Source organism: Anguilla anguilla, chromosome 16 (genome assembly GCF_013347855.1).
Source record: "Anguilla anguilla isolate fAngAng1 chromosome 16, fAngAng1.pri, whole genome shotgun sequence".
Taxonomy (NCBI): Eukaryota; Metazoa; Chordata; class Actinopteri; order Anguilliformes; family Anguillidae; genus Anguilla; species Anguilla anguilla.
The window spans coordinates 20,996,456-21,015,183 of NC_049216.1; the positions used below are offsets into that span (position 1 = coordinate 20,996,456).

Below are 18,728 nucleotides of genomic sequence, written 5' to 3' on the forward strand. Positions count from 1 at the left end.
TCACATGACATTTATGAATAGTACATGTTCTTGGAATTATATTCAACAAATCTTGTATTATTATTTTTACAACCTGTCATCTTTGCTCTTCAGGAAACAGAGGTTCGTGGCGAAGAACAATTTTTCTAAACCATATTTATATGAAGAGGAAGAACAGGGTTTTAGTGAATGCCTGCTCCACTATGAAACATTTTGCATGACATAACTGGTGCTCAAGAAGACCACACCCTCAAGTATTTATAAAAATATATTTCACAAAGTAGGAAACAATACAGGGATATCTTTGATAACAATACATAGAGTAAATAATTAAACATACAAGATTATAAGCCTTAAAGCACGGTAGAAAATATGATATGCATGTAAGACTAATTCAGATTTACTGTCAAGTCTACTGACAACTGGCATATACTGTATTGGTACAAACTGAGTATGCTCACAGCTTAAAAGCTGTTTCAGATTCCCGTGTGCAAGAGCTAATGGGCATTGACAAAACCTCAGTTTGCTTCAGAGAAAAGCTAATAACTTTATCAATAATTCTATGTACATGTCTAATATACAGTGTAGCACAATAAGCACGTCTTTCTGTTTTCCCACTGGTTAAGTTAAGCAGCCTAAAGTAGTTAAAAATAACTACTTGAATGTTCAGGGGTCAAATATTCACATTAACTTATTTGTCCAAGTTATTGTGCTTCAATGATCACTGGTAACTGTGTGTATGTACAATGTACGTGTTAATATAGCTCTCAAGTATACTGTTTAGCAGTTCTTACGAATTTAAAATTGATAATGTTTGCAAATTACCATATTAACTGCATTATCTGAACATCTGAGTTCTCTTAAATCAAATAACTAGCCTAAAGAACGCTAGAAAAATGAAAGCAAATTACACCCATTGAATATCTGTAGCACAAATAAGTTACAGTATAAAACATAGGTCTAAATATTATAGCGACAGAACTGCATATCGTTAAAAAACACATCTTGAATACAATTGTATTTGATACTCGCTTAGGCAAAAAATGGCCTCACTTCATCTCAAATTATCATTTTTCCACTATAGGCAAACTATCCAAGCAGCACTTGGAACACATCAATATAAAGTTGTATAAAGAAAGCCAGTTGGCTCATCCAGTTTATATAATAAAGGTGGTCACCTGGTATCAAATGTTATCTCAACAAATTCCTATTAAAGCCAATATTGTCATTTTTAAAATAATACGTACATTCACAATTGTATTGAAGACTGTATATTGCTATTTTCGTTCAATCAGCCAATACTATTGGTTACCCCCTCCTCTCCCATTGGCTAGGCGATGGTTCATGAATTTGAAAACTAGACTACTCAAGAGAGTGGCATTTTTTCTATGCCCTCCACAGACCTGCACAGTCTCAGTGGTTGGTGCCATGTCCCTCGTGTTCTCAAACTTAGTTATTCCAGCAATTATCAAGAATCCAGGTCTTAATGTTCTTGAGGTCACAGTGAACAACAAAATACCCGAAATACTGCTAGACACTCAACAAAATCTAATTCACATTCCACAAGAATCATAGACCTCATAATATAGACATTGTTTAGTCTGGCTCAACGTTACAATGCTTTTGATATGGTAGATGAACACTATGCTTTCCTGTACTAATTTAAAAAGGTGGCCCCTTTTTAATAGCTGTTTCTAATATCTGGTAACCCTAGCATTACATGTAAGTATGCGGGCAATGACAAAGGGTCACTGTGGATTTGTGGTCAAGTCTCTTTGTCGCTCTCACCCACTGAATAGAGCTCCCCCAGTCTTCTGAAACGTGGACCCCATTCTCTGAGGTAGTCATAGTTTTGGTCTGAATCTGAGGATGATGTTTCCAGGGAGCTTAATGAGCCAGCCACAGAGCCCCGCCCTTCGTAGCCATATATCTGTATGGAGTCATAAGGGGGTGCCGTGGGGTCGTTGTCCGCCTCATGAAGCCGCACGTTGATGAACTCATCCACATCCACACCATTGGGGCCAGAGTGCTGGCCTTGCCTTGGCATGAACTGCAGGTCTGGCTTGATGTCTTTCCGTGGAAGGAAGCCGTTGATGCCATCAGGGTTCTGCAGTGTGGCGATGTCGAAGGCCTCTGTGTCCTCCTCGCCACCACCCTCGTCATCGTAGCGGATGATGTTCTCTCGGACGTCCTCATCGTCTTTGATTATCAGAGGCTCATTTTTGTGTTTCCGAAGTGTCACGAAAAGGACAACAATGACTAGAAAAATGCAGACACCCAGTAAGCACAAGAGAAAAAGTACATATTATTTACATTTACATTGACTTGAATTGAACCAGCATTTGTTTTCAAATGTGTTTTTTTCTCTTCACAATGTATGAATATGTTAACGTCAAACAGCACTTTGTAGTAGATAGTTGTAAAGGAGACATACCTAAGAGTAAGATTATACATGCAAGAATAGCTATTAAGGCTCCCATGCTGAGTCCAATTGGCAGAACATAAGCTTCCACGTTGCAGGACTGGACGATGCCATCTTTGCTGCAGCCACACACCCGGATGGTCAGGGTGTTGGTGCTGCTCATAGGTGGGTTTCCATTGTCCCTGACAACAATGGGCAGGTAGTACATCTCCTGCCTTTGTCGCCGGAACATGTCGTGCTTGGCCAGCACACTGATAGAGTTGTCTGTGGAATGGAGACAAAGACGTTGTTGAGCTTGGCTTCCATGGCAGGCTGAGTTCTGCACCTGTGACCATCCATGAAAGCCATCAGCTTAATCATTTGCTCCATCATATCATATCCTGCTTTTTACTTATTTTGAAATGGCAATTCTCTGCAAATCCAGATTCTTCATTTGGTGAAACTTTATCATATGCAGTATACATACAGTATGTGAAAAAGAAAATATGCTCTTTTTTTACATATTCGGACATAACTAACCATATTCTTGCCCTCACCAAATCAAAACAGTAGATCAATCTATTTGATTCTTACACAAAGTTTACTGTGTCACATGTATTCAGCCAAAAGTCATGTGGAATGTGAAAGTGCACCTTCACCACTTCCATATCAATGAAGAAAGTCATTAGTACCAGGTGTTCCTAATCAAGTACACACAATTAGGTGATCATCAGTAAGTGCTTACCAACTGTATAGAAAAGCTGAAACTTTGTCACTTTAACACAGCATGCCAATGGTGGTGTCATATAAAGAAACACTGTTACTGAAGCGCAATGAAACATTTTCCATTTCATGGATTTGACAGGGGAGACGTTTTTACATGGAAAGTGGGAAAGTTTAGTTAGAAAAGCAGGAACAAATGGTTAAGTGCCACAACTGATGTTTATATAAAGGTTTAGGTTCATTATCCACTTCATATTCACATTTTGACAAACATATGAAAGCCCAGATTCTCCCATCGCCCAATAAGACAGAACCTGTGAACTTAATTTTTAAATACATTTTTCAAATCTTGAACTTTACAGTGTTGGTAAACTGATTCCTATTTCATGCTGAAGAGAAGGGGGCAAATAAGGAAGGGATGACAATGAAAAGCAATTAAAGTGAAGTAGCAGTAATTATTTTACACAAGTGTATGGCACTGGAAGTACCTTGTGTTTCTTCCAACTTAATATTTTTTGACACTATAAATGCTAATTACAATAAGTGAACTCATTGTAGTCCATAACAGTAAAGGGCACCCTGGAAGATAGGTATAGTTATTTATGGAGAAAATAGTAATGAAACACACTCATGGCTAAGCCATTTATTCTCATGAACGCTAATAATCAGAAATGCATTTTTTTTCCCCTCTCCCTGACAACAAAGCAATTATTTGCAGATGCACAGAACTGATTTATCATAATAATTAAAGTCCCATTTTTGTTATGCGTCATTACGAGCTGGGGAAGTACAATGCCTATGGCAGCATGTCATTAGAAATAAAGGATTATCTAAAATTGAAAGAATCAAATGTACCATATGAACACATTAAGATGTGCATATATTGCAATAATCATCACACACATACACACACACACACACACACCAGAACTGCTCCTTACACTGACTGTACCAAAGTCAGCATTAAACAAATGGAAACTTCCTATTGATACCGCCAATCGAAATATTTCTAAAATGAGAAAAACATGCACTATTGCTAATGAATATAAATCAGTAGAGTTTAATATAAAGATGAGGCAGAATGAGAGCTGACATGGCAATAGAAACAGACTATTCTAATAAATTCTGGATTACTGATTATAGCTACTTATTTTTAAAAGTGTTAATTCTTTGTGAAACTATTATCTAAATTATGAGCATACATATATAATTTCAATAAAGAAAGGATTTTAATTCTTAAAATTGTTGTATGTTCACAGCCCTTCTAAAATTGAAACCATTTCATATCTCGGATATTTTACTGTGTGCTGTACAACTTGCGTGTGAGGGGAGATAATAACAACACCTTGTTAGCCCAGGTATAACCTGTATCCTGAGCCACCTCTCTGATATGTTAAAATGTTGAGTCAAAGGTTGTGGGGCAGTGCTGAATTGTTTCAATAAAATATTGAGTTTTGTAAGTGGATTGTATGTTTAACAAGTCATCTATGCAAAAGAGCACCTGCCAAATGTTGAAATGCAATGCAATTATGCACCTTGCTGTCATTACAGAACTCTCTTTTTGTTGTGCTTGAACCCTGTTTTAGCCCTTAGTAAATATTTGACCTCTCTGAGGAGTGATACAATCTGAAATCTGTGAAATCCCCATGAACAGATTCAGTCTGGGATTTTTAAGCAGTAAATTGTGCTGTAATGCAACACCTCTTTCCTCCACAAAGATGTATATCTTTATGCAACTTTTTCTAACACTTTTAAACTTTGAAATACTTGTCGCAGGAATCTGCCTCTGTCATGGCATGCTTTGACTTATGGAAAAAGAGGCAGAGTTGTTCTTACGCCAGCAGAACAGGCGTGATTTTGAGCCAACAGCAGGTCCTCTTGCCTGCAGCTTTCATACCAGAACAGACGGAAGTTACCAGATGAAGATTTTTCACCCCAAGCTCTTTGAAAACATTATGTAACATCAGGCTGAGTGCAGGCTCCTCAGAAAGTGTGATGGAGGAGAGAAAAAAAACCCAAGATAGCTTGCTAAACCAATCACGGTATTTAGCAAACAAATTTAGCACCATCTGCTCTGCTGCAACAACACAAGAAGTCACCCTGCATTGAGTTACATGACTATTGAGAGGATTTGGATCTCGTTCACTCACTTTCTTTCAAAATGCACAGTGCATTAAAGGATAGCTGATGTCAGACAATAGCACATCTGTTAACTGCAGGGTGCTCAAATCCAAGTGTTTATGTGTGTCTGTGTGTTTTTATTTCTTATTTATTTATTTTAATTACCGGATAATCCCTTTGGGGTATGGATGTAAATGAACTTTTCGTTTGCAGATGTCTGTTCATACTTTTAAGAATGCTGTGAATACCTGCACTGAATTTGCTTACCTCCATTGTTTTTTATTGTGAAATTAGGATTGTTTAACATTTCTGGCACTAAGCTGTAGATGAAGGAATGTCCATTCTTTGGGTCATCCTTATCAACCGCACTGACGGTCTGTATGACCTGCAGAGAAACATGATGCAAAAACGGACCTTTTAACAAAAATGCATCCATTGCTGTTATTTTGGTAATCCAATAAAATTCTGTTGTTTTTGTGCTAAAAAGAGTTTACTCTTAAATTTGAAATAACTTCTATCTGGGCAGAAGTTGTGCTTATTCTCTAAATGCAAATATCTGCCAGCGAAGAGCAAAGTTCTCTTTTTTACAATGTTTTTCTGGCCATTGCCATTCTAAAATTACAGGTCTGTCTTGTGAGAATACATTTTAAGAATCAGCTGGGAAAGGCTGACAGAACTTGTATTGTAGTCCAAACCGAATGTGTCAGTTCCCAATGCACTTTCCCATCCCAAGGAGGTGAAGGGGGCTCCAGAAATATGAATTATACATTTATTCTATTTTCATTTTTCATCTCAAATTTCAGAGAAGAATATATGGTCAAAATGCTGCATGTTTGCCCACTTTTTGGGTAAATAAAGTAAGCAATATTTGACAATAGCTGATAAATAACACTGAGACAAAGAGGGGCAACTGCCCTGATCGATATACCCACCTGCCCAGGTTTGCTGTTTTCACAAAGAAAAGCTTCAAATTCTGTGGCAAATTCAGGGGCATTGTCATTAATGTCCAAAACTCGAATGGCAACAATGGCTCGAGAGATCTGGCTGTGATTCTCTAGAAGAAGAAAAAAAGAAAGAAACATAATATCACATACTAATAGTGCAATCCCCACTAAATATGTTGGTAAGACTCAAAAATCCCATTCATGCTGCATTTTCTTCAATCCCCAGGTTTGACAGGAACCCAGGCGAGTTAATAATAAGTACAAACACACATCTATCATATACAAAGTGCTTTTGAAATTCCCTGCTCAACTCTCATGGTTTATACATGAGGCTTTTTTTTAATATGCATTTTAATGAAATGGTGGCAGCCGAACTCTAAAAGACAATAAAGGCCAATTTAATTAGATTAGGGTTTATTGGAATTATTCATTGCTTGTAATTTATGGTCTCTTTTGAGGCCTCTGTAAATTGCCTTTAATCAGCTCAGCAACCACTAACTTTTAAAGCTATTATCTCGTCATTTGGACAAGGGCGTGCTATGGCAGCATCATTGCTGTTGACATAGATGAATTTATAGGGTACAGTGATAGAGATCATGTCTGACCACTAAGGACTCAGATTAATTAATGTGCCAAGGATCTTTGAGAGGACTGACACATTTTAACAGCTTTTCTCTCTATAGTGAAATGTTATCTCTGTCAGTTATGACACATAAAATATATCTTTTTTTATTTTAAAAAAGCATATTTCCTTAATTAAACTCGCATATAATGAAAGGGCTTAGGGGCATCAATAAAAAATAACAATATTTAAAAGTAAAATGTTTTGTTGTGTGTAGTGATACCCCGATACAATCTGAATCCCTTGTAATCTTTAGGAGAGGAGCTGTGCGGGTTTGAGAGCAGGTGAATGTGCCCAGCCCAGGACAGCAGTGGTGCCCACAGTCTGGCACATGTCAAGCAGCCTGTGAAAGCAGCCCAGTTTGCGCCAGCCAGAAATTCAATCTGATTAGTCAGATAGTATCTGGAGCGAGCAGCAGAACACCGTGCCATTTGGGTGGCAAACTGTCACGGAATTGGACAGGGTGTGCAATCCTTTTTCTTCACAGCAGACAGGTAGCCTTTTTTCTTTTTGATTTAAAAAAGCAAAGTATGGTAAACATGGGTGTATTTATTTTGGTGCATTTCTGTTAGGTGTGTTCAGTGACACTGCTGCGGGGAGTCACAGCCACACTTAGCCGAAGGGCATGAAAGCAAAGAAAGTGTATACAACGCGGCATGACAAATATATTTAGAGATATATTATATTTTCAACTGTGTGAGTGTCTTTTTTTATTTAGTCTGCCATCTCATCTGCTACTGATGCTTGATATTAGCTTAATATTATATGACAGTAGCTTTTTTTCTGTTGATTTACAGAATAATAAATGTTTGGAAAATGTCCTGCACATCTTAGGATATAAAAGTCATTTCAGCTTTATCTTTGAATAACCTCCGGGACACTAAATGTGTAAATGCAGCTATTCAGGTGTCTAGTTCCCAGATTTTCTTTTATCCTATTTTATCCAATGACATTGCTGAAAAAAAAATCATCCAGTGTTACTGTTCATGAATTTCAAGAAACCTTATCTTAAAACATATTTAAAGTTAATCTAAGGCACTCAGACATGTAATGTAATTGAAATTCTAAAGATAATCAAATGTTTCACCCTTTGGATTCAGACAGTATTTGTAGGCACCATATGATGCATTTGGTAAACAATGAATAAACTGTGTAGTAAATCCCTACAAAATATGTTATTTGTGGAATCACCATGTAAAAGTGATAGAATAAAGATTTTAAATGTATATACAAAATTATATATAAATCAAATAAACATGTACTTTTTTAGTTTAAAAAAATACTTACTGACTTCTGTGGCTGTCACAGTGATGTTGTGCCACATATCTGTCTCCCTATCAAGTGGCTTGGCCAGAGTTATCCTCCCATCATCAACATCAACATTGAACTGCCTCTCAAGGTCTGTGTGTCGATCGATGAAGTACCTGCAAAAACAGCACTGTGAAAAAAATTGTGTATTCCACTCACAACTGACTATTAAAAAACAATCCCCTTGGCACCTGCCTAATAGTGCCTTGTTCATCAGTGGCTCCTGCAGATTAATATATGTTAAAAGCTGTGAGAACTCAATAATTATCACCTGAGGATTAATTACTATCTTCAGATTAGACGGGAAGACATTTAAATGCTTTCGTGTATAAGAGGCCCAATATTTAAGAACTGAAATAGATGGGAGGCCAGTTGAGTCTCTAAATACTCTCTCATTAATGCCGCTCTTTCTAAAACAAACCATTAGTGAAGCACTCACCAAACGAGTCAACACATCACTGTGTTCTCACCCCTTGCTCATGTCCACCACCCACCCACACCACTTCTTCCTAAAAATCCAACTGCTCCTTTCCAATCTAATTGCACCAAGGAGGCACAAGCACTGCAAGGATAAGGAAGTGCTAAAACAAAATTAAAATATTAGTCATTGGCCTAATTCTGAATGAGGAGGCACGCAGAGTTGTGATATTTCTGAGGTGGAAAAAAGAAAGGATGTGGAACTAAGACAGGTGCACTTGGAAGAGAACCCTACAGACTTGCATCGCACTAAAGACAAGCAGACAGCAGCGGCCACCTGGGAGCATTTTCCAGGAGAGAAAGCAGATCTGAGACTGCCTTGACAGCTTCTCCTTGTGATGCGAGATAAAAACCTAGAAACTTTCTGCCATGTGTCAATCAAAGCCTTTTTAAAAGGACTTGAAGGTGTCCCCACCCCACCCCATCACACAAACACACACACACACACACACACACACACATTTGCTAATGCATACATACAAATGTACATGCATATAAATATCAGAATATCACATTCTTCAAAAAGTATTATAGGCTATTCCAACCTTCCAATCAAGGTTAAACATACCAAATAAGACTTCAAATTTCTACGATGTGCTTGTAAACATGTTCCACTATGTTCCATAGTTCTGTATTAAACTTGTTTCTCGGTTTCTTACTTGGTCTCTTATATGCCAATGGCAAACTCAATAACATATTTTTTAATATTCAGATTTTCATTCAGGTTAACTGGTTCAGGATATTAAGAATAAAGGGGGAGTTGGGAAGCAATGTCTTGCTGTGAGGATCTGGGTGATTTCTTAAAATTTATTTTACTTCTATTGCTAAGACAGGACCCCCTGCAATACAACTTTTGTTTTATATTTTGTTTTACAACAGCATTTTTTTTTACTATACTGCAGACATTTTACTATACTGCAGTGCAAAACATTAATTGGTCTTTATTTAGATTTACAGATTAATCAGTTCATCCTTTGCTTTGAGATGTTATGTAAATGAATTATGATGTTTGCAATGTGGACATAAAATAAACATTGATATTAAGCAGTGAAATAATAAAACATAAAACATGTCCCACCAAGCCTAGTCATAGAGCGAAATAAAAGCCTGAACAGAAGAAAGTTTCACCAGCACAGATCAGAGCAGTGGTCAGCTCCTTAGAACATGGTTTCCTGAAACTAGAAAATGTTGGCAGATTCAACCAGATAATAAGGCTTCACCACAATTCAAGTGCTATAGTGAGTATTGTAGCCTTCACAAATTTTACAGAGGAGATGTCAGATATTGTAAATAGAGGACAGTGAACCAGGCAGGTACAGGGCTACTTGAATGACATGTATATGGAGGACTAAACGTGCCAAAATAAAATAATAAATAAATAAATATGGAATTATATAAATACATTCATAAATGAAGAAATTGGCCAATATTTAAATACTTCATTTTATTTCCAAATAATTAAGTAATTGACGCCTCGTGATTGTCCTTTTCACAATATTCAATTTCATAATAACATGCTGCATTTCTGGATGGATTTTTTTAAATGTCAAAATGACACCTACTTCTGAATGGCGTTTTTATTTCTGAACTTCCTTTTTCATGTCATAATGAGACCTTTCAAAATGGTAAGACCTCCTATCAATCAACATGATGTCATGGTTTTGGCTGATACCACCATTTCTTTTCCTTCCTGCGCCTTTCCTTCGGTTATTACGGCCATTGGTTTTGTTCTGCGCCTTTTCATCAGTTATTACGGCCATATAGTTTTCTTCTTTTCCTTGATTGAATTATACGCGTGCAAATCCCCTTTAACTATTTGCACCTGTTGACTCTCTATTTAAACACTTAGCAAGCCGATAAGCTTTGCTTCAGTGTCACTTGCGTTACATGAAAGCCGGTAACTTGGGCTGTTTGGTAAGAGGTTTAGTGTTTGTTCAGTACTAGACCAGTACTAGACCAGTTCCTCTTCTGCGTCCTTTGTTTTACGCGAAGAGTTACTGCGGAACTGAACTTTAAACTGAGAGGTTATTGGATTGTGGGCTACAAAGTTAGCACTACTGTCCTTGCTCATTTCTACAACTCTCTCTAGTGATTATTTTCACAGTTCTCTGTGTGAGGGCTTCTTAAAGTTCTCACGTTCTCCAATGTTTCCAGACTGTTATACTCATACTCCTTAAGCTTTTGTTTGTTACCCAGTACGTGGGTTGTTTAGGGCTTTTCTTTGGGATACTCTCCCTTAGGAGTGTTTTTTCTTTTTTTTTGTTCTTTTTCCCCTGTCCTTTTGTCTCTTGATACTTAGTGGTTATTCTACTACTATGAACAGCTTAAAGAACCCCTGTTCGGTCGTGGTTGGTCTCCCAAAACCCCCACTCCCTCTCACACGAGCAGGGCAGGGTCACTCTTAGTCATTGGTTACTCAAAAATGCAAAGGTAAGCTTCATAATGACAATGCTAGAAGCTAGTTTTAACTTGCGACTACCAAATGAAAGTGCTGTTATGTAGATCCAACACTCAATTGTTTGCGTCATTGTTTATTCATTATTAAGCTGGTCATTGCGATATTACAGCCAATTATCAGGCTAACTAGATTATGTTAGCTAGGAACATCTCTGGGCTAAAGCCACCAGCCACTCCACTTGCAGTTCCTGGCCAGCAGGGTTGATGAGCTGTCTTCCTGGCTAGTTTTAGCCAGTTTTAACTAGCTACTAGAAAATTAGTATTTTGATTCGGCACTCAAACTTAAACAAGTTTTCTTAACTTTTTAAATTCATTATTCATCTGCTGGTAACTAATTAAGAACACTTCCAATTAAAAACCTATTGCTATCTACCTAGCTAGCAAGCTAGCAGAGCTAATACCATTAGGCACTCTACGCACAGTGCCTGGTTAGCACTCGGTCTTCATGGCTGTCACTTGGAAACTGACAAGCTAGAAAGCTACTTTTGACTTGCGTCCAGCAATTAAAAGTTTGATTAGTTTGGTCCAACATGCATGTTTTTGCTAAACTTATCATTCTTTTGTTGTTTTTTACCCACATAGTGCAAAACAGACATCCCACTGGCTAAAAAACTTTTCTTGTCTTGTGTATAGAAAATGCCTGTATCATACAATCAGTAGACGTATTGCCTCGCCCTTCCTGATCTGAATAGTATAACGTTACAACATTGACAGTAGCATCGGTAGCCAACTTTAATGAGCGGAGTTGGCTGATATTAGCCCAGACTCCATACTCTAGGCAGTGTTGTTCCAAATTGAATGAACAAATCTTTTTGAGCAATTACTTCTTAAACTTGATACATTCCAAACTTTCAATGGTAGGGACTGAAGCTAAATTTCAGCACCTGGACAGATTCAATTTGCCAAATGAGCTGAACTACCTCTGCCTTGTTGTCCCTATTAGCCCATGTGCTGCCTGGACTAGTTCACATCTCCCCTATAATGACAAGACATTTCACAAAATGATTAAAGTGTAAACATCAGGTGTACTTGCAATCACTAGTCATTAAGGCATTGCAAATACTATCAATGGCATTAAATCATTGATACAAAATCGCTTGTGTAGTCTGTGCTGGAACACAAGCGCATCTGACCGGTCATTCATTTGTTTCATTCAATTTTGTTTGTACCGAATGTACTGAAGACTCAATTAACAAAATGTACTGGTTTTACTGAATTACATTAGATTACATTTATTTAGCAGACACTTTATCCAAAGTGACGTACAAAGTGCAATGTTCTGAATGTACTAAAACACTCATTGAACAAAATGTACTGAAAGATTCAATTGGTACAAAAACTTGAAAAGTAGTCTACTTAAAGAGGCTCGGTGAGTGTATGGGCTCATTTCAATCACTTATTTTATCCATCCTTGTCTCCTCGGTGCTTGACTGACTCAGAAGTCGATTGAGGTCCACTGTCTTTAAGGGCATTCCAACCCGTTAATTTATCCTTGTAGGAACTAGCAGCAAGGAGCTAGGAGGATCCCAAAAGATTCTTGAGCTAGGAAACAGTGGGACGTATTACAAAGTATTTTTTCAGAACATTTGACATTATTGATTGACCTGTGGATCCACCGCTCCCCATCAGCCACATCTGTAACTGATGCTTTAAAGAGCAAGGAGGTTCTATTTGCCTATTATACATGTCCTTGATTCCTCGTGGTTAATGGCTAAATCTGTAGAATTAACTCGAACAACTTGCAACTTCAATTAATTTTAGTTTACGGACTCAAACATACTTATTCATTTTAAATCAAACTTCCAAAACGGTAGTGCCAGGCACTGCTCTTTGAACAAGATGAAGCAATTGATCAAAAAAAAATTACCCTGTCAGTCGGTAGAGTCCAGCCCCACTTGATTGACAGGAAGTCTTACCATTTGAAAAGTCTGATTATGAAATGAATAAGGGAGTTCAGAAATAACAATTCCATTTGGAAATAAGTCATTTGGAAAAGTGTCATTATGAAATGGAAAAAGGCATTTGGAAATAGATGTTATTTTCTAATTAAATGATAACGTTATTGAAGAGGACAGTATAAGGACAGTCACAAGGTGTGAATTATTTAATTCAAACTAAAATGAAGTATTTATTTATAATTTCTTATTTATTTATTTATTTCACGTTTAGTCCTCCAAACATGTAGGCTTTTACCATTATATCTGTACAAAACAGAAAAGTTTTACTTCAGGGGCAGCTGGTCCACCAAACTGTTGAGTGGAAGCTTAAACCAGCATATACTGTAGCTGCAACGATATGTATGCACAATCAGAAGAGGAGTTATATGTTTTAGTTGAATCTAATGCAAATTGTATTGCAAAGCATACAGAATTACTTTTTTTAAATCTCTGTTTCTTCTCTAAATTTAAACAACGTTTTTAAGGTTCTTGTTTTTCATCTGTGGCCGTTTTAGATGATCCTACTCCCTCTGCATGTACCTTCTTTCTACTTCTGTGTCCTCCTGCCTCCACCTACTTTCACCGAAATGTTTAGATAGGCTTTTTTTCTAAATGTGATCTCACAGGGGGAAATTGCCACTGCAAAACCTTTTACACATGTGCTAATATGGCGTTTATATTTTATTTCCATCAAAGTAAATGTCATTTATATGGAAAGTTTACTTGTTTTGTACAATGTCAGTTGTCCTGGCAAATGCATGTCACAAAAGGGCATTTTACAAAAGCAGTTAAAGGCAGAGCCATCTTCATTCAGTATAATGCTGGACTTTAAACCCCCTTTTTCCTGAACACAACCAAAGCAATATGTTGACAATAGCAACAGATTTCACATGCTAATTCCTCACCTTGAATCAACTTTTAGACCTTTTGTTAGCTTTCTTGTGCATGAAATAATGATTCAAAAACACTCAGCTGGCCAAGAAATAACTGAGCAGCCAGTTGTCCCATTACTTTTGCTCTCCTAAAATGGGGGACTATGTAAAACAAGGGCTTGCAATTCCTGCATGGATCACATACCCTGATATGGGTGTACATTCCCTCAAATTAAAGCTGACAACCAGCACTAACCTCACATTCATTGTTTAGTTTCAAATCTAATGTGCTGGAGTATAGAGCTGAAACGACAATATGCCAGGTTACGAAAATATAACTTAGAAAGAACAAAATAAATTGACACATCACTACAAAACTAATTGTCTCACTATATTTCCTTTATTCTACAAGGAAAGTGGAGCACCGATTTGTCTAAAGGTTGCTGGTTTAAAATCTTCCATCTTCACTGACTTGCAGGAAGAAGAGAAAAGACCTCTAAACCCAGGGGGTTCTCTGAGATGCACAGAAAAACAGCACATAAAATCCCAGCAAAATAGGGATAATGTCAAGTGAATATAAAAATGAACAGATTCACATGAGACTGGATTTACTGAGGTCAGTAAAGATGCTGAATACCTTTTGGGACCTTCAAAGGAGTCTCTTGTGAATAGTTCTTTGTGTAGAATAATAATCTTGGATAGTATGGTGTAGTAACCATAAAATGGCAGCATTCATCACAAATTTTAGCATACACAATTCTTATATAAGCCCCTTTGTGTTCATTACCAATGCTTTCTTTCAACATGATCATTTTCTAAGCTTGATTATACTGTTCATCTTGAACCTATGAACGAAAATGTGTACAGTGTTACGGGGCTTTGTGCTGTGCAGCCATTTCTTTTCAAATCCAATGTACAGAGTACAAAACCTGTGTCACTGTCCAAATAGGTACGCACTACACTATGTGTGTATGTGTTTGTGTGTATATATATATATATATATATATATATATATACAGAAAGAGAGAGATTGCAATATTTACAACATGTACTGTAAATGCTATAATGTAATGGATGCTTTTAATTGAAGGCCTTGTTTTACAGTGCTATATTTCACTTTTATGTCATACTGTAAAACTGTCATGTTATGTTGCTATTAATGTCATATCATATTTCACAACTATAAACAGGGCATTGGAAAAGATGTACCTTAACTTGATATGAAGCTACATTCTGCTGGATAGTGTACTGGTGTTGGCAAACCACATGAGGGGAGGAAATGGTTCATTAATTAAATCCTGGTGTTTTGTAGCCATTTGGTTTGGACTCCATCATTTAGTTTGCCAAACATGGCAGACTGGCTGAAAAGTAAACATTTTATTTATAAGGTCATTTCAGCATCATCAATGCTGTTAATCATCCGACATAACGTGAGCTGAGCCGAGCGTGGTGTGGACATATTTTCAGGGTGTACAGAGTGGTTTTTCTAAACTACTTACTGAGACATTTTAGCTCACTGCAGTGGAAAATCAAATCTAATTTGAGTCTGTTAGTGTATTTAATGCTTCTAGAATCCATTGAATGCTTGTGAATCCGCTGTGTAGTGATAAACAGACACAATATACCTAGTTAAAGAAAGTTATTTTCAAAAATAAAATACAGACATAAAATTTAACAATGGATATGGACGTCAATCACAAGCAGAATTTAAAAAATAAATAATTAAATGCATTTTTTTAAATAAAGCTTACTGGTGGCTTCCAGATTAACAAGAAATGTATGAGAATTGGGGAATTTTGTATGCATGTGTGCGAGAGTTCTACTGGAGCAGTGTGTATGGGTGACACACAAAACACAGCCAGACGTTTTAATGTGATGAGGAGCATTTGCACTGTCTTAACGCTGTTGTTTATATTAAGCTCTACTTGGCTGGCTATGGATTTTGCCAAATTCTTCCTCAGCTTCCTCTCACTGCCTAGACCTGGCCCTGTCTGAGCCTTGGACCCTGGAGGTTTGTCAATGTGTTTGTTTCTTTACCATACTGGCTCAAGGTCACTTTACAGCATTCTTTTATCAGATTCATTTTATAGTCCCTACTGGCAATGTGCTATTTATACCATCGCAAAAGGTGAATAAATGAGGGGGCAGGGGATTAACTCCCAATTTGATTATGTCTGTCCAATTTTTGGATGTTAAGTTGAATGTTTTTTAATGGTGTCTCTATGTACGACCAAGTTGTACTGTATCAGTGGTGCAGGGCCCGACTGCACCTATAGTCCTACTTTCAGTCATTTGTATTGCTACTCAATATTGGCTGTAATGTCAGACTCATTGTAGTGACAGAGTAGGTTAGTGTCGTTTGAAAATTCATCAAGATTTCATGTACTTGTTGCTGCTGGCCTTAATCTTCTGTTCAGACATGCATTCTGACAGGTAGTGTCCCCCTGAAGGGTAAATAAAGTCAACACCAAACACCTGTGTGCAATTACCATGACATTGTCTAATAGGAGCAAATTGACATTAACTAGAACCTCCAGACTGAAATAAAATAACATACAAGTTGTATCAGGAACTCCTTGCTGTGTCATCAATCCACAATTTTTCACCCCGGCCACTAATTGCCCACCAACTGTCTACAGAGCACGGTCAAATGTTATCTGAGCACTCGCCCCCTGCTGAGTTTGAGAGCTTTGTTTTTCCACTCGTACTTCTCCGTGTTCATCAGCTTCCTGACCTTGGGTCTTAAAGGGGGTCTGGAATCATCTGCTCCTGGCTTTAATCCGCCCCCATGAAGACACTGTTCAGATGCATGGTGTTGCTGGCAAGTTTCCCCCTGAAGGGATGGGGTCAACACCTTGGAACTGTTTGCAGCCAGTATAACAAACTTGCAATAAAAAGGTTTTGTATTATCAGCAGTTATAAACATGTTGGTTCAGTGTCTTCAGTGTCCTCTATGTCCAACTTGAAACAGAGGGAACTTTCGACAATGTGGGGCATACTTATTGGACTGTGATTGTTAAAATAAATAAAAACTGTAGTTAGTGGTTTGTGTGGCATCCATGCATCATTTAGCTTGTTTTAAAATTAAAGATTTTTAATATCTATATTGCAAAGCTACTCAAAATACATCTGTTTCCATAATTATACATTTATTCATGGTGTCTTACTGTGTGTAATGACACACACCACAGCATGACCTTGACAGCGTGTGGTCTGAACCATAAACATGGCCTGTACCACAATAAAAAAAAAAAGTTTAAATCTTGGAAGTCATATGGTAAAGACTGACATACCCCAGCACTGTCTTGCCCTTGAAAATAAATGTGATCATTAAAAAATTGAATAAAATAAATTATTTTTGATATAAATCCAGAGCAGACGAGACTACAGAATACAGGGTTTTTTTTTTGGTGTAAACGCATTTCACTTCCACACTGTCCACCATATAATTACACAACTTGTTGAATGTTGTCCCTGGAACACAGAAAGACACTGGGGAATTAATGAAATGCTGGAGTGGATGGAGAGAAATTGCCTGTATAACCTACATTCAAGGTGCCCTTTCCTGGAGAAAAAAAGCATATTATTGGAATGCAGCTGAGGGAGTAAGCACTCAAAAATTGTATTGTTTGTCTCGCTTGTGTTATTAGATCTAATTATAATGGCATAAAAAGAAACTTGTGAAAAAGTTGTAATGAAGTGCAGAGACGGATATTTTTGCAATCATAGCAGATGTGATTTCAAAGGGCCACTGAAACTATTAAAACGACAATGAATGTTCAAAACAGAATAATGTTAAAATAAAAAAATAAATAAAAAAACTATTCACAAAACTTGCCATTTCATAAATGGAGGCAAAAGCTTGAGGAATTAAAGAACAGTCAGTGGGTTTGTGACATTCTTCCACACAATGGGAGTGTGAAAAAATGTCCTGTCCTACCTGATGAGGCTGGTGGCTGAATCTGGGTCTCGGGCAGCTACCTGCCCAATGACGGTGTCAATGGACTCATTTTCATGAACCTGCAGCTGGTAACTTGATTTCGAGAACACCGGGGGCTCATCCGAATCCTCCACCGCTATCTTCACTGTGGCAGTATCCCTGAAGGGACCGCTGCTGCTGAACTGAGGATCGAAGTGGATGTTGGTAGCCTCCACCTTCAGAGTGTAGGATTTTTTCATCTCAAAGTCCAGGGGCTGTTAAGAGTGGCAAAGACAAATGGTTTAACTAATGATTGTAGCCGCACGAACAACTGAGCCTAATGTTGACTGTTGAAAGTTGGGAAGACGGTTCAGGTTTCACTATCGCTGTGCCACATCCATGCCTCTCACACAAGTTAAATAAAAGAAAGTGCAATAACTAGAAATAAACTAAACAGGTTATTTATTTGTAATAACCACAATTTCACCCGAAGCAACCAAACTGTTATTAATTTGGGCGGAGGCAACACCTGTTCCAGATGGAGACGTTGCTGTAAATAAGGTTAATCTAATAATATCAAGGCAAATTATTTGCAAATAGAACAGCAATGATGCTCAATGCCATTTGTTTGTTTACACTTTAGGGGAATATAATTATGTTGAAGCTCATTATTTTGACAGTTTCATAGTTATAAAATTATTGCAGGCAATGGTTGTACAGTGAGAAAATGTCAGATAATAATTCCCAATCTTGTGCTGAGTTTGGATACCAACGACACCTGTGATAAAGTTATTGCACTTGAACAATGAAAATGTGTACACACGTATTCATACACATGTATTCATTCAGACCAGCTGACAAAGTCAAACAGTATGGTCATTAAATGCTATTTAACAAAAGTCTTGAAATGACATTTCTGATTTCACAGTATCTGCACAAGTCACTTGCTATGTGTAACAATGTCATTA

General features: G+C 37.4%; 1 protein-coding gene across 1 annotated transcript in view; it reads right to left on the reverse strand.

Moving 5' to 3' along the window:
- Positions 1-231: 231 nt before the first annotated feature.
- The window catches only part of LOC118214756 (cadherin-8-like), a 75,311-nt gene continuing 56,814 nt past the window's right edge, over positions 232-18,728 (reverse strand). Inside the window, exons 7-12 of the mRNA XM_035394944.1 lie at positions 17,782-18,035; positions 8,078-8,214; positions 6,157-6,278; positions 5,492-5,609; positions 2,414-2,665; positions 232-2,238 (exon numbers count right to left, since the gene is read on the reverse strand). Of these exons, the coding sequence (XP_035250835.1) occupies positions 1,745-2,238; positions 2,414-2,665; positions 5,492-5,609; positions 6,157-6,278; positions 8,078-8,214; positions 17,782-18,035 (1,377 nt within the window). The 3' untranslated portion in view covers positions 232-1,744. The remainder of the gene's footprint in view (positions 2,239-2,413; positions 2,666-5,491; positions 5,610-6,156; positions 6,279-8,077; positions 8,215-17,781; positions 18,036-18,728) is intronic.